The 23,553-nt window shown below is 41.8% G+C and overlaps 1 protein-coding gene across 1 annotated transcript in view; it reads right to left on the reverse strand.

The window, feature by feature from the left end:
• Positions 1-22,833, reverse strand: part of LOC140378308 (3',5'-cyclic-AMP phosphodiesterase 4C-like) — a 35,979-nt gene extending 13,146 nt beyond the window's left edge. The window contains exons 1-8 of the mRNA XM_072464094.1: positions 22,219-22,833; positions 17,472-17,630; positions 13,994-14,121; positions 13,742-13,921; positions 9,901-9,940; positions 3,066-3,136; positions 1,766-1,928; positions 460-553 (exon numbers count right to left, since the gene is read on the reverse strand). Coding sequence (XP_072320195.1) covers positions 460-553; positions 1,766-1,928; positions 3,066-3,136; positions 9,901-9,940; positions 13,742-13,921; positions 13,994-14,121; positions 17,472-17,630; positions 22,219-22,260 — 877 coding nt within the window. The 5' untranslated portion in view covers positions 22,261-22,833. The remainder of the gene's footprint in view (positions 1-459; positions 554-1,765; positions 1,929-3,065; positions 3,137-9,900; positions 9,941-13,741; positions 13,922-13,993; positions 14,122-17,471; positions 17,631-22,218) is intronic.
• Positions 22,834-23,553: the final 720 nt, after the last annotated feature.

Consider the following 23,553-nt stretch of genomic DNA (forward strand, 5'->3'; position numbering starts at 1 on the left):
CCCACAATCCCAATACATTCCTTATCTGTAACAAATTCCCATTAACCACTCAATATTCAGATGAATTGCAATTAATTCATTAAAAAGCCCATTTGATTAAAAAGCCATCAATTGTGTTTTTCTTTTTGTACTTCAGTAAATTTACAATGATGTACTTTTGTATTCAAAGATAAGCAAATGTCAGCTTTTACTATTAAGTATATAAGTAATTGTACTTTTACTTAATTTGTGAACTTCAGTACTTTTGCCACCTCTGACACAATGTGGTAAATACCTGTCCACGTTTAGTCTGTCGAATGGGAGGAATTCTATGGTAGAAAGTGTTGAAAATGCAGATGTTTCACCTGGTTTATGGTTCATATCTGCATATCTCTGGGCCGACTGTCATGAAAGATAAACTGCCATACGGTTTGATGTCTTCAGTGACTGGCTCAGGTGCAGGTCTGGTCCAGGACTCACCCATGAAGGTGCTGGAGATGTACTCGGACACCTGGTTCCCCGAGCGGCTCATCTCCGACAGGTGCGACAGCTCTCGGTTCAGCAGGCGCTTGAACTGGAAGCAGAGGGACAACATCAGCAGGACCTTGTTTTCAAAGGCCAAGCGTGAAGCGCCTTTAGTACACTCTGTTTTGCCCCAGAACGGTCACTCTTAGGGGTCAGACTGAGACCACTGTCTGCTGTCTGCATCTAATTATAGAGCGTTTTATTCTCCGCGAAGCAGGAAGTGTGCTGTTAGCATGCTAATGTTTGTTAGCTTTCCCGTGACGGTAAACTCTGCTCTGGCTCTGAAAGTTGGGAAAAGCATAATACTTGAAAAGTGAGCAATAACTTTGGACCACAAACAATTTAAAATTAACTGGTTTTATTTGTCACATTTTTAAGACGAATAAGATACGGCAACTTTAAGTGGCATAAGAGATTTTAAAGAAACCATATTGTAGAATACTGATATTATCAGTATTTTAGATTGGACTCAAATTAAGACATAAATACAAATCTGGATAAACATTCAAATTTTGAATGTTTATCCAGATTGTATTTATGTCTTAATTTGGCCCAGGTGAAAACTTGTTGGTGTTGTGAAAAAAATCTATATTTCCAGGTAAAGTGTAAATACAAGTACAAACAAGGACATTCAAATCAAGGAAACTTTACTTTCCCAAACTGTCCAAGATGTTAGTGAAACATTAGTAACCTTTACTTTGGAAAAAATTATTTCCCTTTACTCACAATGGTTTAGCGACCCTGAAAGTACAAGGTCTGATAGCTTTACTTTACTTTATGAGGGATTACACCACTTGCCTTGGCCTGTCCAGGCCAGCAATGCTGGTGTGCCAAACATGCATTATATTATATATTGATATTATATTAAAGCATGATTAAACTTCAAAGTTATAGCCCAGTTCTTAAATATTATGTTAATTTCTGTACATTGTGTGCATTGATAAAATCAGGAACTCTCAAAAAAAATATATTTTTTGAAGTGTAAATTATTAGTGCCAATAAAAGCCATGCATATAAGAAGAAATTTAATGCAGATCATTTGTAATTTATTGTTGCGTGTGGAAATAGGTCTTCTTAAGTTGAGAAATGCTCAAAATTGCATATTTTGGAAAACATAAATCTTAATAATGGATAGATATTTAAACCAATTTTGTTGGCATACATTTTTAAAGGGAGGGTTTTGGATATTGTATTTAGTATTTGAGTTCACCAGATATTACTGAAAATATATTATATTGTAATATTAAATTTAAAGAAGAACCTTGTTGGAGGCCATCTCGCTGACGGAGCGGTGGGTTTGGATGGTCTCCAACTGGTCCAGACACCAGTCCAGCTCCTCCAGCGTGTCCAGGGCCAGCTGCTGGTACTGCTGCTCAGACAGGGAGGGCCGCGGGCTCATACAAACCCCGCCCATCGGGGAGCGCCTGCACGAGCAACACAACAGCCACCATAAAGGACAGAAGAAGAAGAAATCTGTGTATTTTAGTTTCATGTGCCCTTTAAGGTACACTATAAAACTCTTTTGTTGTAACTTTGTTACAGATATAATTCAATACAGAACTGCTGTAAATAAGAGTGTTATTATTATTATTAAGATTATAAGAGTCATTTCTAAGTTATCTGTTTTTATTATTATATTCTGTGCCTAATCTGCAACACTGGAGTTTATCCCATTGTGGGACAAATAAAGGTTCTTATCTTAGATATAGTTCATCCTTTTTCAAATTCTTGAATTCGTTATATTAGTTTTGGTGACACCTTAAAATGATGCATTTATACAAAGCATTTATATGTTTATTAATCACTGACCAAAATACGAATTACTCATTAACAACTGCTTAATAATCATTTAATAACCATGTACAAAAAGTGAACTCATCATTCATATACGGTAGTTCATTATTCATCTCCTAATCATTGAAAACAATAAACATAGCAGTAACATATGTTTATGTTACTGCTATGTTAAAGTTAATGATTGTTAATGATTAATATATTTAGTTGTCAGTGGTTAGTTAATTATTATCAAACATATATAAATTATTAGTTCATTTTTTGTTCAGGATTAGTAAGTCATTTTTAACATTTGTTGATTATTAGTTAATAATTATTTAAACATTTGTAAAATCCTTATTATAAAGTTCTACTGTTAAATAACAATGCTCTCTTGGAGCAAAGCAGGTGTGGGCCCCAGAGACCTGAGCTTTATGAAGACCCCAGAGAGCTTTATGAAGACCCCAGAGAGCTTTATGAAGACCCCAGAGAGCCCCAGAGAGCTTTATGAAGACCCCAGAGAGCCCCAGAGAGCTTTATGAAGACCCCAGAGAGCCCCAGAGAGCTTTATGAAGACCCCAGAGAGCTTTATGAAGACCCCAGAGAGCTTTATGAAGACCCCAGAGAGCTTTATGAAGCCTGAGACTAAACATTGCATCATTGTAACACCTCAACAATAATAATAATAATAATAATAATAATAATAATAATAATAATAATAATAATAATAATAATAATAATAATAATAATAATATAGCATCTATAGAACTCTCATGTGAAGGACTGACTTGACTTGAGGCGTGGACACGTTGGCCAGGATGGTAAAGTTGCTCCGAACTGACCGCAGACTGGCCAAAACCTACAAGACACACAATGCAGTATAAAATGCAAAATGTTGTATATTTGCTGGCGCTTTACAGTGTCCTCTGACCTTAGACTGAAGCTGACAGGAAACAATGCATGTCCTTTTACTTTTCACATTCAGTTAACTCAAAAGTTTAAAAGTTTGAGCATTTCAAGTCCTTGATATCAAATTGAAGTAAATAATAAAATATAGCCGCAAGCGGCAATGATCGGCCCTCGCTACGCCGCCGCCACGCCGCAAGAGGAGGGGGCACTAACGCGCCCCAATTGTCCTTTTATTACGCCTACTGCTGAATCTGTGACGCTGTCACATCTTCTCCCCTTTGTTTTACCATCAAAAAGCAATTTTATTTTGAATTCTTGGCAAAATGTGCGGCTTTGCCGCACAGACACCGTGACTCTTTGAATAAAAATGTGGATAACTTTTGATGGTCCACCCCTGAAGATGAGTCTCACCAAATTTCAGGTTAATATGTCTAACGCCCTAAGAGGAGTTTGTGAAAGTCTAAAGTGTAAACATGTTCTGGCGATTTCCCCATTGGAATAACATGGAAGGTTTCGGTCATCGTTACGGCAAAGCCATAACAATTATGACATGGGTCTCATTGACTTTTTTGATGGGGATGCCAAAATTGAGTTCTGTGTCAAATTTCATATAATTTCGCAAAACTAAATATTTAACCTCCATATAAAATCTGTAGGGGGCGCTGTGGCGCCAAATGAATTTATTTCACTTCAAGTAGGTTTAGGGTAAAGAGTTTAACAACTGATTCTAATTTGACGCAATTCGGACTTTATCTGCGCAAACGGCAGAAATGTTAAATTTGGGAGATTTCTGAAATTCTTGCTACAGTTTGCGGCTTTGCCGCACAGAGACCGTGACAGGTATCAATGTAATTTGGATAACTTTTGATGTCTCACTCCTCAGTAGCATTTTCACCAAATTTCAGCTTTTTAGGGCCACCGCCCTGGGAGGAGTTCGTAAAAGTACGACGTTTGGAAAAACTCCGAAGTCATGTTTAGCCATTTTTGAAGCAATATGGCCGACATTTGGTTGGGCGGACGGCGTTGCCGTAATAATATTTTTTACTTCTCTTGTCACCATCTACCTCTGCGCCAAATTTCACGATTCTACGATCAGATTTTTTTTGGGTCATTTCCCATCTCTCAATGCATTTTTGGTACATTTGGGGGCGCTAACGCGCCAATTTTTTTTTATTTTAGAAAAGGGAAATAGCCAGAATGTAGAGAGGCACGATTTTTAGAGGTGTGCAAATTTTTGTGACTTTTCGTCAATGTTCACTGGGTGAAAAATAGGGGGGTTGGTCCCGAGAAGAAGAAGAAGAAGAAGAAAGAATTAAAGCCGCAAGCGGCATCCAACGGCCCTCGTGGGCCGCCGGCCTTCCGACTCTGCGCTTTTGACTTGATAAAGATGGCGCCCTTATTGTGTGTTGAATAAAAAAAGAACTTGACAGACGGCGACACATTGGACATGGCCAATCCAGTGCAAATGAACACAAGTGTCAGTCAAATTTGCTGCGCCGCCGCACAGAGACCGTAGCACTTGGAATAAAAATATGGATAACTTTTGATGCCCCGCTTGTGTAGATGATTTTTCCCAAAGTAAAGCTTGATCGAGCTATTGCCCACGGAGGAGTTTGTTAAAGTGTGAAGCGTAAATGTGAACATTTCAAGGATTTGGCGTTTTTCCCATTTGTGACAGTATATTTGCAGCTCCACGGCACAGAGACCGTACCACTTAAAATCAAAATATGGATAACTTTTGATGCCCCGTTTGTGTAGATGATTTTCCCCAAATATGAGCTTTATCGGGCAATCGGCCTAGGAGGAGTTCGTTAAAGTGTGAAGCGTAAAAATGTGGTGATTTGAGCGATTCTACGATTTTCCCATAAGGATAACATGGGATGTTTCTGTCAACGCTACGGTTACGCCGTACAAAATATGACTTTGGCTCTCATACTTTTATGATCAGGATGGCAAATTAGAATTTTGTTCAAAATATCATGTCATTTGGAAAAACTCTATTGTTTATAGGCCACTCTGAAGGCCAAATAGTCAGAATTCTGGGAAACGTTTGCGGCTCCGTCGCACAGAGACCGTAAAAGCTATCCTTAAAATTTGGATAACTTTAGATGCCCCACTTGTCTAGAGGACGTACACCGATTTTGAGGTCGGTGGGCAAAACGCACTAGGAGGACTTCGTTAAAGTGTGAAACAGAAAAATGTGGATATTCGAGAGATTTAGCGGTTTTCCCATAGGGATAACATGGGAGGTTTATGTCATCGCTACGACTACGCCGTAAAAATTAGGGCATTTGTCTGATTGGCTTTTTTGATCGCGACGCCAAAATAGAATTTTGGGTAAAGTTTAGAAAATTTTGGTAAAACTAATTTTTGACCTTCAATGTTAATTTAAAGGTCACTCTGTAGGGGGCGCTATCGCGCCCATTTCAATTTTGTCATCATAAACTGGTCCAAACTAGAAAGTTGAACAACTGAATCAAATTTGGTCCTAATCGGACTTGTTTTGATCAAATGGGAACAATTTTTAGACCTGCAATATTCCAAAATAAGTTGTCCAACTTTGCGGCTGCGCCGCACACAGACCGTAAAAGGTATCTCAAAAAATTGAATAACTTTAGATGCCCCACTTGTCCAGAGGACGTCAGCCGATTTTGAAGTCGGTGGGCAAAACGCCCTAGGAGGAGTTCGTCAAAGTTTGACGTGAACAAAATGGCTAACACAGCGTGTTTTCATTTTCAAAGGAAGATGGCGGGCATAGGGTAATTCTGGGGGCGTGGCCACAATAATATTTGTTTTTTGTCCTCACAAGAGGAATGCGTGTTCCGAATTTCGTAGCTCTACGACAAAGTTGACCTCCGGGCGTCTCCCATAGGCGCAATGTATTTTGACTTTTGTCGGTGGCGCTGTCGCGCCATTTTTTAACGAAAAAAAAAATGGCCCAGAAAAAACAAAATTTTTCGCCGATTTTGAATTTTGGGTAAAGTTTGGTGAGTTTTTGAGCATGTTCAGGGGGTCAAATTAGAGCTCAAAAAGCAGAAGAACAAGAAAAATTAAAGCCGCAAGCGGCATCCAACGGCCCTCGCGGGCCGCCGGCCTTCCGACTCTGCTCTCTGCATTTTACAGAGATGGCGCTAACGCAATTGTCTAAGAACTAAGACAGCGACACATTGGACATGTACAATGCTGTGCTTAACCAGTGCAAATTAACACAAATGTCGGTCAAATGTGCAGCTCCAGCGCACAGAGACCGTGACACTTGGAATAAAAATATGGATAACTTTTGATGCTCCGCTTGTGTAGATTATTTTTCCCAAATATGAGCTTGATCGAGCTATTGCCCACAGAGGAGTTCATTAAAGTGTGAAGCATAAATGTGAACATTTCAAGGATTTGGCGTTTTTCCCATTTGTGACAGTATATTTGCAGCTCCACGGCACAGAGACCGTAGCACTTAAAATCAAAATATGGATAACTTTTGATGCCCCATTTGTGTAGATGATTTCCCCAAATATGAGCTTGATCGGGCAATCGGCCTAGGAGGAGTTGGTGAAAGTGTGAAGCGTGAAAATGTGGTCATTTTGGAGATTTCGCTGTTTTCCCATTTCTGACATATATTTGCGGGTCCGCCACACAGAGACCGTAGCACTTAGAATCAAAATATGGATAAGTTTTGATGGCCCGCTTGTGTAGATGATTTTCCCCAAATATGAGCTTGATCGGACAATCGCCCTAGGAGGAGTTCATTAAAGTGTGAAGCGTAAAAATGTGGTGATTTGAGCGATTCTACGATTTTCCCATAAGGATAACATGAGATGTTTCTGTCAACGCTACGGTTACGCCGTACAAAATATGACTTTGGCTCTCATACTTGTATGATCAGGATGGCAAATTAGAATTTAGTGCAAAATGTCATGTCATTTGGAAAAACTCTATTGTTTATAGGCCACTCTGAAGGCCAAATAGTCAGAATTCTGGGAAACGTTTGCGGCTCCGTCGCACAGAGACCGTAAAAGTTATCCTTAAAATTTGGATAACTTTAGATGGCCCACTTGTCTAGAGGACGTACACCGATTTTGAGGTTGGTGGGCAAAACGCACTAGGAGGAGTTCGTTGAAGTGTAAAACATAAAAATGTGGTAATTTGAGAGATTTTGCGGTTTTCCCATAGGGATAACATGGGAGGTTTCTGTCATCGCTACGACTACGCCGTAAAAATTTAGGCATTTTTGTGATTGGCTTTTGTGATCGGGACGGCAAAATAGAATTTTGGGTAAAGTTTAGACAATTTTGGTAAAACTAATTTTTGACCTTCAATGTTAATTTAAAGGTCACTCTGTAGGGGGCGCTATCGCGGCCATTTCAATTTCGTCAGCCTAAACTGGTCCAAACTAGAAAGTTTAACAACTGATTCAAATTTGGTCCTAATCGGACTGGTTTTGATCAAATGGGAGCAATTTTTAGATCTGCAATATTCCAAAATAAGTTGTCCAACTTTGCGGCTGCGCCGCACACAGACCGTTAAAGGTATCTCAAAAAATTGAATAACTTTAGATGCCCCACTTGTCCAGAGGACGTACGCCGATTTTGAAGTCGGTGGGCAAAACGCCCTAGGAGGAGTTCGTCAAAGTTTGACATGAACAAAATGACTAACACAGCGTATTTTCATTTTCAAAGGAAGATGGCGGCCATAGGGTAAGTCTGGGGGCGTGGCCACAATGATTTTTTTTGTTCGTCCTCACGAGAGGAATGCGTGTCCCGAATTTCGTAGCTTTACGCCAAAGTTGACCTCGGGGCGTCTCCCATAGGCGCAATGTATTTTGACTTTTGTCGGTGGCGCTGTCGCGCCATTTTTTAACGAAAAAAAAAATGGCCCAGAAAAAATCAAATTTTTCGCCGATTCTGAATTTTGGGCAAAGTTTGGTGAGTTTTTGAGCATGTTCAGGGGGTCAAATTAGAGATCAAAAAGCAGAAGAACAAGAAAAATAAAAATAATAATATTTTTAGCAAAAACAATATAGCCGTTTCCACTATAACAACAAATTATACATCGTTTGAAAGCTCTAAGCCTTCCCCATGCCGCCATGGGGTGGAATCATCATTACGAGCGCTTACGCGCTCGTCACTCCCTATTTCGTCGGGATGCCCCGCCCACTCCCCATAGACTTCCATTGATTTGAGCAGAAACAAGCATGGCCCATGCCTGCGGCATGGATTCTCGCGTACGGGACGATGCCAGGAGGGTTTTTGGAGGAATGCAGCGCTTCGCGCTGCTGTTGTCAACAATTTGTGAATGGGCTACGCCCATTCACAATTTGTGAATGGGCTACGCCCATTCACAAATTGTTGACTATTTCTGTCATAGCAGGACTAAGTATGCATGATCCATGCCTTCGGCATGGGCTAGTTCACTGTACTTGCCAGGGGCGACGGGGCACCAAACATGCGGGCTGCGCCCGCATGTTTGGTCAGACAGTTGCAACGCTGCCTTCGGCAGCGTTGCGGGAGCAATAGGCCCTCCGCCCTGCTGGGGCTCGGGCCTAATTATAAAAATAATAATATTTTTAGCAAAAACAATATAGCCGTTTCCACTATAACAACAAATTATACATCGTTTGAAAGCTCTAAGCCTTCCCCATGCCGCCATGGGGTGGAATCATCATTACGAGCGCTTACGCGCTCGTCACTCCCCATTCCGTCGGGATGCCCCGCCCACTCCCCATAGACTTCCATTGATTTGAGCAGATACAAGCATGGCCCATGCCTGCGGCATGGATTCTCGCGTACAGGACAATGCCAGGAGGGTTTTTGGAGGAATGCAGCGCTTCGCGCTGCTGTTGACTATTTCTGTCATAGCAGGAGTAAGTATGCATGATCCATGCCTTCGGCATGGGCTAGTTTACTGTACTTGCCAGGGGCGACGGGGTACCAAACATGCGGGCTGCGCCCGCATGTTTGGTCAGACAGTTGCAACGCTGCCGGAGCAATAGGCCCTCCGCCCTGCTGGGGCTCGGGCCTAATAATATTCCGATGCGAAAACAATGTTTCCCATTTTCCAAATATCATAAACTATACATTTTCGGAAAGCGCTCGCGCTTTCCTACCTCATGGTGTGGGTCCCTGGTCACTGACGGGTACTTTCGTTAATTTTGAGTGGGCTCCGCCCACTTTGTGTTTTTGGCCCTCTATACAGTAATAATGTTCATTTTTTGCATTACATGCTTATATGCACGGAACATGCAAGAGATGGGGAACGTATTCGTGAGCTACTTAGCGCAAATGAGTGCTTTATATGGGGATGACGACCGCGAAGCGGTCGTCATCTCAATGTAAAGTGCTCGTTTAGTGCGCACTTTTGCACGGGCTTCGCCCGTTTACAACGGTAATGTTCCATTTTCCTACTACTAATTAGTATGCACGGGGCGTGCATGAGTGAAGGAGTGCGTTAGTGAGTGTTTGGAAGTGGGCGAGCGCTTCGCGCTCGATTTCGTGCGCACTACGTGCGCACTTTCGCAGCCATGCTTCGCACGGCCTTACGAGATTAATAGGCCTCTCGCCAGCTTGTGGCGCTCGGGCCTAATAACCGCACATTTTTACAACTCATCATTTTCAACCTCAGATTTGTTCATGTAAATGTAGAGCATTGTTTATTGTGCCCAAACTGTGAAATACAAGTGCAGCCTGTGAGCTTCAGACACAGTGAAAGTGTGGAACTCACCTGAGCAAAGGGAGTGACGATGAAGTCCTCTGCTGTGTGTCTGAGAATCAGAAACAAACTCATATTTAGTCACAGAAATTACTTTTAGTTATTATTATTAGTATGTGGAAAATAGTGATATGCCACTACAATTTTAGCTTTATCATTATCTGATGCTTTTGTAAAAATGATTAGGCCAGCGACACAAGCTAGCGTGAGGCCTGTTAGCTCCTGTTAGCTCCTGTTAGCTCCTGTTAGCTCTGTTAGCTCTGTAAGGTCATGCAAAGGACAAAGTGTGCACCAAATCATCACAACACCACAAAATGTAGTTCTTCCAAAATGTATGAAATTTTGCACTAAATTGTATTTGGGCCCGCCCATCAGAAAATCAAAGCAGATCCTGGTCATATTTCTTATGTCGTAGCCGTAGCGATGACAGAAACCTCCCATGTTATTCCAAAGGGAAAATCTCTGAAATCTGAACATGCTGACACTTTATACTTTTACCAACTCCTCCAAGAGCATCAGCCCGACCAACCTTAGATTTGGTGAAAAACATCTTGAGGAGTGGTGCATCAAAAGTGATCCAAATCCTTCTTTTAAGTACTATGGTCTCTATGCAGCAGAGCCGCACTTTGCCCAAAATATGAAACATTTCATTACACAAAGCAAAGGAGAGAAGGATTCAGTAGGAGGTGTGATAAAAGGAGCAAGATTGAGGCGTTAGCACCACCTCCTTTTGTGCTGAATACTTTTGGTAGGATTTGGTGCATTTTTTATATTGGCAAAAACCCATTCCCCCATTTCATTGTGTCACAACCCAAAATATCACAAAACACTGATAGAACCCTATAATTAAACTAAAGGATTATATTTCCCATGAGGCTCTGCAGTTGTAGCTATTGCAATGCAGATGTTTTTCTTTAAAGAGCAAAAATGAAATGTAGTTACAATGTAGTTGTGTAAGGTTATTCAAAATGAAACAGCTGTGCGCTGCATGCATCTAATTATAGACCGTTTTAGTCTCCAAAAAACAGGAATAGTACTATTAGCATACAAGTTGTTAGCTTTACTGTGATGGCCTTTTTCATGTTGTCATGACAATAAGAATTAGAGACAGCGTCTTTAAGGGTCTGGCTCACGTATAATGTCAAATTGTGACAAAATGACCGTATGTCATTTCAATCATTAACATATTGACCAAATATGGCCTTTTTTCTCCTGAAGCAAAGTGTGATGAAAGATATCTGAACGCACAAATAACAACAGTTAATACAAACATGTGACCAACAGTAAACACAAACATGTGACCTACATTAAATACAAACATGTGACCTATAGTAAACGCACACATGTGACCTACAGTAAACACACATGTGACCTACAATAAACACACATGTGACCTACAGTAAACACACGTGTGACCTACAATAAACACACGTGTGACCTACAATAAACACACGTGTGACCTACAGTAAACACAAACATGTGACCTACACTAAACACAAACATGTGACCTACACTAAAGACAAACATGTGACCTACAGTAAACACACATGTGACCTACAATAAACACACATGTGACCTACAATAAACACACGTGTGACCTACAGTAAACACAAACATGTGACCTACAGTAAACACACACATGTGACCTACAATAAACACACGTGTGACCTACAATAAACACACGTGTGACCTACAGTAAACACAAACATGTGACCTACACTAAAAACAAACATGTGACCTACACTAAACACAAACATGTGACCTACAGTAAACACACATGTGACCTACAATAAACACACATGTGACCTACAATAAACACACGTGTGACCTACAGTAAACACAAACATGTGACCTACAGTAAACACACACATGTGACCTACAGTAAACACACATGTGACCTACAATAAACACACATGTAACCTACAATAAACACACATGTGACCTACAGTAAACACAAACATGTGACCTACAGTAAACACACACATGTGACCTACAATAAAAACACATGTGACCTACAGTAAACACAAACATGTGACCTACAGTAAACACACACATGTGACCTACAGTAAACACAAACATGTGACCTACAGTAAACACACATGTGACCTACAATAAACACACATGTGACCTACAGTAAACACACACATGTGACCTACAGTAAACACACACGTGACCTACAGTAAACACAAACATGTGACCTACAGTAAACACACACATGTGACCTACAGTAAACACACATGTGACCTACAGTAAACACACATGTGACCTACAGTAAACAGACACGTGACCTACAGTAAACACACACATGTGACCTACAGTAAACACACACGTGACCTACAGTAAACAAAAACATGTGACCTACAGTAAACACACACATGTGACCTACAGTAAACACAAACATGTGACCTACAGTAAACACACATGTGACCTACAGTAAACACACATGTGACCTACAGTAAACACACACATGTGACCTACAGTAAACACACATGTGACCTACAGTAAACACACACATGTGACCTACAGTGAACACACATGTGACCTACAATAAACACACACATGTGACCTACAGTAAACACACACATGTGACCTACAGTAAACACACACGTGACCTACAGTAAACACACACATGTGACCTACAGTAAACACACACGTGACCTACAGTAAACACAAACATGTGACCTACAGTAAACACACACATGTGACCTACAGTAAACACACATGTGACCTACAGTAAACACACATGTGACCTACAGTAAACAGACACGTGACCTACAGTAAACACACACATGTGACCTACAGTAAACACACACGTGACCTACAGTAAACAAAAACATGTGACCTACAGTAAACACACACATGTGACCTACAGTAAACACAAACATGTGACCTACAGTAAACACACATGTGACCTACAGTAAACACACATGTGACCTACAGTAAACACACACATGTGACCTACAGTAAACACACATGTGACCTACAGTAAACACACACATGTGACCTACAGTGAACACACATGTGACCTACAATAAACACACACATGTGACCTACAGTAAACAAACATGTGACCTACAGTAAACACACATGTGACCTACAGTAATCACACACATGTGACCTACAGTAAACACAAACATGTGACCTACAGTAAACACAAACGTGTGACCTACAGTAAACACACACATGTGACCTACAGTAAACACACATGTGACCTACAGTAAACACACATGTGACCTACAGTAAACACACACATGTGACCAACAGTAAACACATACATGTGACCTACAGTAAACACACACATGTGACCAACAGTAAACACATACATGTGACCTACAGTAAACACACATGTGACCAACAGTAAACACATACATGTGACCTACAGTAAACACACATGTGACCTACAGTAAACACACACATGTGACCAACAGTAAACACACATGTGACCTACAGTAAACACAAACATGTGACCTACAGTAAACACACATGTGACCTACAGTAAACACACACATGTGACCAACAGTAAACACACATGTGACCTACAGTAAACACAAACATGTGACCTACAGTAAACACACATGTGACTAACTGTAAGCACAAGTGCTCCTCACAGTAACAGCAAAGGAGCTCAGTCGAGAGTGGGACCATATCTCCCATTTTTCTCTCTTTTAAAAAACTTTTACAAGCACAAACACTTTGCCAGTAAGTTGTGCTACAAGTCTCCGCTAATCGGTACAACTACAGTGACTTCACCACAAGGATCCTCGTCACATCTATAAATCTGATAAGACAAAATAAATGGTGCAGTAGACACCATGCTCAAGGTGCTGTAAACTCTCCTGGCCCTGGTGCTTACCCTTCACTGGCGAGGGAGGAGTTGCGTGAGGTTTTGGGCGACATATCGTAGTCCGAGTCAGAGCGGTACAAGAAGGACTCCCTCCTCTGGCCCTGGGGGAACGAGGGGTGCAGAGTGAGCCCGGGACTCTGACTGCCCACGGGGGTGTGGCCCGGGGACACACCGTTCTCGCCATCATAACTGCACCAACAGGGCACAAACAAAGTGTGAGGACATGCTCAGGATCTGTACCTGTGTGTTTGAAGAGGGCACCTGTCCGAGTCAGCCTGGGTGATGGAGATCCTTGGGGGGATGTGTAGAGGAAGGGTCGTGGGTCGCGACACATTACTCAGAACCTCAGGGGAGCGGGTGCGATCACGGGGCCGGAGCCAGCAGGGAACCTAAGGAACACCGCACTGTGAGTATGTGTGAAGAGGAAATACACTTTTGACCTTTTCAACCAGGAAAGTCAAAGTCTGAGAAGCCCTGGAATACATAGTTAAATAAAATGTCACAAAATCTTGAGCCACAATCATTAAAGATGAACAGGCCACTTCAGAGGTAACGTCAGAAACATTGTAATCTCATTAAACATTAGACACTCCAAACACATTTTAGGAGCAGCAGAACCAGTCCAGTACCAAATGTCCCTAAACCAGAAAACACTTCAGTACAGTTTGTACATTCTTAGAACTTGACACTAAAGCGCCATAACATGAGTTGTGCAAACAAACACTGAACCAGTTAAACACAAATAAATACATTGTGCACATTTGAACTTAAACAATGTTATCAAACACAAAACTAAAGCTTATTGCCACTGCCAGGGCATGAAAAGAACCAGAAAAGTTTGTAGATTCCTAAAACTGGGTGTTTTTTTACTCCTCTGCACTAAGCCAGTTGCTAAGGCACCAGATTATTCACGTTTTCAGCTGATAAAGACGCGCGCAGGGCCCTTCTCGCGGATCTCCCCAGCTACGGTGCCTGTCGGGGGACCTGCTCACGCGGGCCCCCGGCGGGACCTGCTCACGCGGGCCCCCTGCTCACGCGGGCCCCCGGCGGGACCTGCTCACGTGGGCCCCCGGCGGGTTGCCTCGGCTGGTGCCTATAGCAGCTGAATAAACTAAAGCAAACATTAAACTCCATTTACACCACGAGCAGCGCAGCACAACTCCTCCACTGAGCATGTGCAGGACGACTCGACTCCACTGAGCATGTGCAGGACGACTCGACTCCACTGAGCATGTGCAAGACGACTCGACTCCACTGAGCATGTGCAGGACAACTCGACTCCACCGACTCGACTCCACTGAGCATGTGCAAGACGACTCGACTCCACTGAGCATGTGCAGGACGACTCGACTCCACTGAGCATGTGCAGGACGACTCGACTCCACTGAGCATGTGCAGGACGACTCGACTCCACTGAGCATGTGCAAGACGACTCGACTCCACTGAGCATGTGCAGGACGACTCGACTCCACTGAGCATGTGCAGGACGACTCGGACGCACGTCTGCTGCTGAGTGTATTCTACGGACATGAGTCCGGCGTGTCGAAAATGCGCGTCCGGTGCTCAAATTCTGCGTCGGGCGCGATTCGCGCGATGTACTCTCAGAGACCTCCTGAACTCCAATAGAGAGTGGGAGTTAACAAAATCTGCCATGTTTGTTGCAAGTGAGGCATCACACTACAGTGTCAGACTACGTTTAAATGAATGCTTAGTTTAGTATTTAGCATGAATAAAATCTTTATTGGTTTAACATTAGGCCAACTGAAAAAGACGTGCAACGACACAATCCCATGGTCTATTCTTCTCATCTGTTTGCTCAGATTCCTTAGAGGATGCAGTTAAACTATTTAAGTTAAAAAATTAAGTTTTATGCTCAATATGAAAAAAAAAATCCTACAAAAATAAAACAGACTCTGATTATGATGGGATGGACATGTACGATATAGTAAAAAAAATACAATTGACGGCATACTCACTTATAATTGTAATCTTTCTTTTACCACTGGAGTGTTCCCACTCCATAACAAGGTTATACCGGTACTTTTATTTAAAAATGGAAAAAAAACATTCATTTAACAGCTATTGCCCAATATCAGCATTCTCCAACAGTGGAAAAATGTATGTGGTATCCCACAAGGGACAGGACTGGGACCAAAATTATTTCATTAATGACATTTGTGAAGAAGCCAAAACTTAAAATTATTTGTTATTTGTAAATGATACAATATTTTCAGTTTAGGGGCAGATTTAAGAGAGTGAAGCTTGGATTAAACTTCCCGCATCTAACTTTTGCACGGAAATGGGACGCATTTATAGTCCGTGTGGGTCATGCCGCAGTCGACAGCTACATAAAGCAATTTGTATGATTAATTACAAAGGTCATACAGAACACACAAATGATCTCTTTATGAAGTCAGCAGCTTGAAATTTAAACTTTTTGATTTAAAAATGCTTGTAATTATGTGGAAGGTGACTAAAAGGTTGGTACCAGAATATTTGTGTGGTACATAAAAGCCTGTCACAATATTGTAAAAGAGAGCTTTTGAGGTATAACAATGATAAGATTATATCAATAACTAGACATTTAATGAATTGCATCGTGTAATTATTTTTGCTGATCTTAGTGTTAACAAGATGATGGCTGACCATCTGTAGGACTAGTTAGTAAGTAAGTGAGTACATTTTATTTGTATAGCACCTTTCACAGACAAGTCACAAAGTACTTCACAAAACATTGAATAAAATAATAATACACAAAAACTTACAGTGAGCAATACACTCCAACAGTATACAGCCAAATCAGTCCCTAAAGCAAATGCAATTAAAAGGTTTTGAGCTTTTGAGTCCAGTGACCGCAGGGAGAGCGGAAGATCCTTCCAGAGTCTGGAACAGCCTGGAAGGATCTGTCTCCTCTGGTCCGAAAACGAGTGCGAGGAACCAACAAGAGTTTCTGATCCAAAGACCTCAGAGAGCGAGGAGAGTGTACGGTGTGATCAGATCTGATGTACAGAGGGACCTGACCATGCAAAGTCAGGACTAGGATTTTAAACTGTTTTCAGCAGATGTTTTTGTTTTGTTGAAAGGGGCAGGAAATAAAACACTGTCTTCTTCAGGCTCCTTTTCACCCATTTTTATTATTTTTGCGGAAATGTGCTTTTGAATTTGCATAGATGAGTAAAATAAGTAAAATGAATCAAATATTTTTAGATTTTGATCAGGTAAGAAATAAAGCTTTGTATGCTTCAACTAACAAGATTTGAGGAAGGTCTGACTGTGAGATTGGAGCTGTTCGTATTAAGTATGGGAAAGTAATACTCTCCCTAACCTTACCCTTTACCCTTTACCCTTTACCCTTTATCCTTTATCCTTTACCCTTTACCCTTTAGCCTTTAGCCTTTAGCCTTTAGCCTTTAGCCTTTAGCCTTTACCCTTATTCATGCAGAAAATAAACAAAAGAGTAGATTGATATTGAGGCTTAGGAGAAAGTTTTCCTGTTGTGTGTCCAGGGTTCACCTGGCTCCTCCTGGACGCTGGCTGTGATGCTGCAGGACACAGAAGAGGGACACTTTTGTCCTGAGGGCTATTACTTCTCTCAAACTTCGCTGACCAGTCCTGCTGTTGAGCTGCACATAGACGTCTGTTGGCGCTCTTCTATTATTATTGTATTTAACTGCTCAATGTGGCTGTGAATTGGCTTCAGTGACCAACACAATGATATAGATTGATTGATAGGCCTGACCTGCAGACTGGAGGAGAGCCTCCTGCTCCTTCCACGACGTAGCTCAGCCCCCAGAGTGGCCCCCAGTGTGGCCCCCAGTGAGGACCCGGATGTGTACGAGCGGCTGTAGCCGGAGGACTGCGCCTTCTCCCCAGCCCCTGGCATGTCTGCGTCACTGCCCTGGAATAACAGAAGACATTGAACATACAGTAAACCTGCAGTTATGAGCTGAATATGAATAAATATGTGGCCTAATCGTGTGACTGCACGTGATGTGGATTTATGCAATGCATTAGAAACATATTTGTTTTGTTGTTGGCTCTTTTGTGACTCGAGCCTCTTTGGACAAGTCCAACAATCTAACATGACTCTGACCTTCACCAGTCTAACATGACTCTGACCTTCACCAGTCTAACATGACTCTGACCTTCACCAGTCTAACATGACTCTGACCTTCACCAGTCTAACATGACTCACACCTTCACCAGTCTAACATGACTCTGACCTTCACCAGTCTAACATGACTCACACCTTCACCAGTCTAACATGACTCACACCTTCACCAGTCTAACATGACTCTGACCTTCACCAGTCTAACATGACTCTGACCTTCACCAGTCTAACATGACTCTGACCTTCACCAGTCTAACATGACTCACACCTTCACCAGTCTAACATGACTCTGACCTTCACCAGTCTAACATGACTCACACCTTCACCAGTCTAACATGACTCTGACCTTCACCAGTCTAACATGACTCTGACCTTCACCAGTCTAACATGACTCTGACCTTCACCAGTCTAACATGACTCTGACCTTCACCAGTCTAACATGACTCTGACCTTCACCAGTCTAACATGACTCTGACCTTCACCAGTCTAACATGACTCACACCTTCACCAGTCTAACATGACTCTGACCTTCACCAGTCTAACATGACTCACACCTTCACCAGTCTAACATGACTCTGACCTTCACCAGTCTAACATGACTCTGACCTTCACCAGTCTAAAGGCTCATTCATACTAAATTGTTGTACATTAGCAGCTCTGTGTGTTAGTGTAGTTAATTGAAGTCAATTAGAGAATTGACCGAAAAGGAAAGAAAAAGTTCTGGAAATAGAAAAACAAACATGAAGGCTCAGACTGCAGTTCACAGGTCATATTTGAAGGAAAAGAGCCTAGAAAATTAGGTGTGAAATAAATGTATTTGTTTTGCAACTTGTTCAAGTCACTTTTTTAAAAATGGGCTTTCTCTGTGCGCTGATGACATGTACAGCTCATAATCTGTGAGCATACAATCACCTACCAAATGACGGACAAAACAGGACAGGACGGCCTCTAAGAGTATTTATATGAGTTTTGAACATATAGCATAAATGAACCTTCACTAGGCTAACCCTAACCCTTAGTTAGTTAGTAAATGATGATTATTGGCCTAAATTCTATGGGATGGTCAAGTGTGACATCACAGCTCCAAATGTTCAGAGTTCCATTGACACAAACAGCAGTCTGTCTGAACCTCCTGAATAATTAAAGACATAAGGGAACAGAAACTGTTCTACACTAGATATTATCTGTGAGTATTGTTTCATTCATTTTCAGGCCCAAATTGTAATGGAAAATAATATATATTCATGTCTAAAATGATCAGTAGAGGAAGAGCAGACTTAACTGATAAGTTTGTGTAAAATGTCAATACAGCTCTGTTCAAAACCCTGAAGCAGGTTGAAATTACGAAAATACCATTATTGGGGCATTTCCACCAGCCCTGCTTAGCCCTACTTTGCCCGGTTGCATTTCCATTAGCACTGACCTCTGACCAATCAGACTAAAATAGTACCTAGTCCCAGTTAAACGTGGCTGGTGGAAACACTTCAAACAAGGGGCGAGTAGTGTAGAGTAGGGCCAAGTAGGGTTAGGGGTATGAATGAATATGGCTGGACTCATATATTGACATCATCACTTAACAACCCCATTATGATGATGTCATAATCTCAGATGGTGGGGCCCGTGTAACGCTATAAGAAAAGATAAGATAATCCTTTATTGTCCCACATGGAGAAATTTCATTGTTGCAACGCAGGTAGATACAGAAGAAAAGAACAGATCACTTATAGGAAGTTTGAAAAACACTCAGTAGAAGATCTCCTATAAACAAAAACTCCCATAGACAAAACCTCCCATTACCCAACAAGGGATGGAGAGGAAAAATAATAAAGATAAAAATAAATAAATACATAAATACATAAATACCATTGCATGTGATCACGACAGTAATTGCACATGAACATGTGTCACGACGGCGCATGGATTGCACATGAATTTCACAGTAATTGCACATGAATCACGACAGTAATTGCACATATGACGGAATTGCACATGGTTAGGTCAGTATTGCGAGTGTTCAGGACTAACAGTTTTTGTTATAAAGTCTGACAGCAGCAGGAAGGAAAGACCTACGAAACCTCTCCTTCACACAGCGAGGGTGGATCAGTCTCTCACTGAAGCTGCAGGAGGTGCAAGATCAACTGTTTTTATTAGTAACTTGTGGTCATCTGGACTCTGTTTTTAGGAAAAAAAAACGTTTCGACACTCATCTGAGGGTCATTCTCAATCTGCGAATCTAGACCGAGAACTCACATATTTATCCTACTCTGAGAAGGCCCTGCCAGACGGTTTTCTTCACTGCATTGGATAGAGTAAACTACATTGCTCTGTTTTTGTGTTGGCATCTAGTCCTTAGAGTGAACCCGTTTTTGTCTTAAAGTGTTGCCTGGTTTAAAATAAACCGGGTTTATTCTATCCAATGCAGTGAAGAAAATTGTAAAGAGCGTTACATAGGAGAGAATAAACAGCCACAAGAGGCTTTATCAGCACAGAAGACAAGCAAGTTGAGGACCGTGCATCTTCTGATCTTAAAGCCACTAACCACTCTATCGAAGACAGTGAGGTGAAGATTTTAAGCAGGGAAAGAAGATGGTTTGAAAGAGGAGTTAAAGAGACTTTGTTAAAAAGAAAATCCGTCCTTAAATAGAAACGTGGTTTAAGATTCAACCCCGGTCGTTTATATGGAATTTTGAATCCCTGGAGAGGTAGCATTCGGGCACTCATCAGGCTAATCAGGTACTCAGGGAAGAGAAAGAGACTGAGCCAGGTACAATAGGAGGCTGATAGCCCATTAAAGGACCGATAGTAAACAAAGTGGCTAGTTCGATAGATTGATTCACAGATTGAGAATGACTCTTGGATGAGTGTCAAAACATTTAGTTTTTTCCTAAAAACAGAGTCCAGATGACTACAACTGAATATTTTTCTACGAATGAGGGATTACATCGACAAGTCACTTACCATATTAATGCCATGACTTAAAGTCCTTTCGAATGACAACAATCACACCTTTGGAGTTGAATAATGGCATAAATGGCAAAATAAATTCACTTCACTTTTGTTTTTTGTGTTGACAGAGAACACATTGAACTTTGTGTTAGTTTTTGTTTGTCTCAGTTCAGTTTTAAAATATACAGGTTATGCAGTACTGGGAAGTGGCAAAATTGTATCAATTGATAGTAATGACATTTGGGATTAAACAGTTAAATTGATTAAATTGCTATTCTTTAATAAGATGTTTTGCCGTCCGTGTATTGAGGATATTGCTCGTTGAAGTGTCTTTTATCTCCCCCATCATTAGCAAATAAGCTAACTGAGCTCTTCACATTTGGAGCAACAATGTAGAAACTACTTTCATCTTTCATTTTACCGCATAAAGCTACTTCGAGTGAAACAAATGCTCCACGAACAAAAATGTGGCAAAAAATAGCAAAGTGACACATTTCATCAGTTGCGCTGCCCATAATTCCACCACTCACTGCCACTCAGGAATGTTGTGGGCATTTTTCAAATGAACATTATATGCATAAACTCTATATGCATTCTCGAATGTTGTGATGTCACTTCACGGTTTTAGACGACATGCAGTAGTCTACACTAGACAGCAATAAGAGTCAAAGCAAAAGAGCCTGCACCCAAACACAAGAGCATCAGTGGAGCAGTCAAAGGTCTGAAGGTCTGGATTAGCTGGACCACAGTGTGAGTTGTGTGTCATGCAGATGCCTCATGCCCCTCCTACCTCTCATGCCTCCGTACACTCACATGTGTCTGGACAAGCCTCCACTGAGCGCGCACAGATCTGCACTGCAGCACCGTAGCAACAAAACACTGGGGGACGGCTGCAGTTGCTAGGCAACAGTGCCGTGTTGCTTCCAAATGCGCTTGTGTCGTCCCGAGCCAGATGTGAACATCCTCAAATCTAACACGAAGGACACTGGCACTAGTGTTGTCACAATGCAACACTAAAAGAAATGGGCACGATACTTGATATAAGCCGATAGACTAATACTTAGTACAGATTATGATCTATTGTATGTTATCATAAACAGTATGGAGTATCTAGTCTAAAGGCTCTGTGCACAACGCCACTATTAATAACACCTAAAGATCACAGTGGGCAGTGGTCACTGACAGCAACTTTACAAATGAGGTAAATACTTCACGGGAGAAACACTTCTGTGGGAGACGAATGCAAACTTTGATTATTATCAAAATAATGCCACAAACTGACAAACTGAAGCTGAACTGAATCTATGTATAAATATAATCTATACTTAAAATGTAAAGGCTGTTTTTTACTTTTTCAAGAGCGTTGAGGAACAGCTAGCTAGTGTGCTGCACATTGTATCATGACAACACAATGTTGAAGGTTGTTTACCTCTTCTCCAGTCACCGACAGCACGCTGCGGCTCTTCTTCATCCTGATTGGCTCGTTCTGGGCCCCAGGGCGGAGCGTTCCGGAACCCAGGCAGCAGAGCAGGTGGAGAGCCAGGACCGGAGGTCAAAGGTCACAGCAAGGTCAAACTGGGATCAGACCGGCTCTGAACCGGCCCCCATGTGTGCTGACCCTGAGGTCCCAGTGCCACCTGCTCTCGGCCCCACAGAGGCCCCAGCTGTGTGGGCTCAGTTAGCTTAGTGTTAGCCTCATGTGCTTCACAGATGAAAGAAAACCAATATATGTTTATTCCATGTTAGTGCAAGTGCTGCACAGGCTCTCAGGGGCCCTCAGGGGCCTCTACATGATGTCAGGGATTTAGCCAGACAAGCTAAGGGCCGCTCCCAGGCACCAAGGCTCATCACTGCAGCTCCACAAGCTCACTGCTTCTAGAGGTTATCCCACCCTTATCCAGCGTGGAGGAGAGTAGATCCCATTGTACCGTCCATATGTCCTCCTGGTCCAACATCCAGGAAGCCTCACATGTCCACAACCATGTCCACAACCATGTCCACAACCATGTCCACAACCACGCCCACAACCACGCCCACAACCACGTCTACCGCCCGCCCCTCCACAACACGATATAATCCACTGTCAGCAGGCGGTAAAAGGAACTGCTGTAATATTCAAATTGGATATAATGTTTGATGAATCCAGGTCCAAAGGCAGGAACTACGGGACAAGGTTTGTTGTTCTGCGGCCCTCAGGTCCCTGTAATGAGACAAAGCATTCAGTCCAAACTTGACATTAACAAACAACAAACAAGTTTACATTGAAGTGAGACCCCCGTGCAGTTATTTGGGCTACATGTCCTTCTGTCGCTCCCTCTTCCTTTGTTTCTAAGTTTGTTCTCACTTTGTGCTGTCATTGCCATGTAATCCCAGATAGACTTTAAAACCACAGAGGAGCTCATTCACCTCATTAATTACCTTCATTAAAACCCCTTAAGCTTAGGTCTGATTTGTTCTAAACACCTGACTAAAATGACAGCCAATCTGAACTGGAGCTTATGTACTTATTCAATATGGGAAAGTACACAATATATGTGTCAGTCACCAAACTCTGGCTTGAACTTCTGATAAACCGCCAAATTTCTATGGCAACTTGTTGATATTGAGCCCAGATGCTTAGCAAAACAATGCTATCTTACGTTAGCATCAGCTGTTTCCTGTTTATCAATGTGCGATAGAATGAAAATATTTGAGCCTATTTCCATTGCATAATGCATCTAACATCATCCAAAGCTAATACATTACATAAAAAGACAACTTAAGT

This window comes from Eucyclogobius newberryi, unplaced genomic scaffold (assembly GCF_026437365.1).
Source record: "Eucyclogobius newberryi isolate DKJ021-1_F unplaced genomic scaffold, fEucNew1.0.hap1 SCAF_4, whole genome shotgun sequence".
In the NCBI taxonomy this organism is placed as follows: domain Eukaryota; kingdom Metazoa; phylum Chordata; class Actinopteri; order Gobiiformes; family Gobiidae; genus Eucyclogobius; species Eucyclogobius newberryi.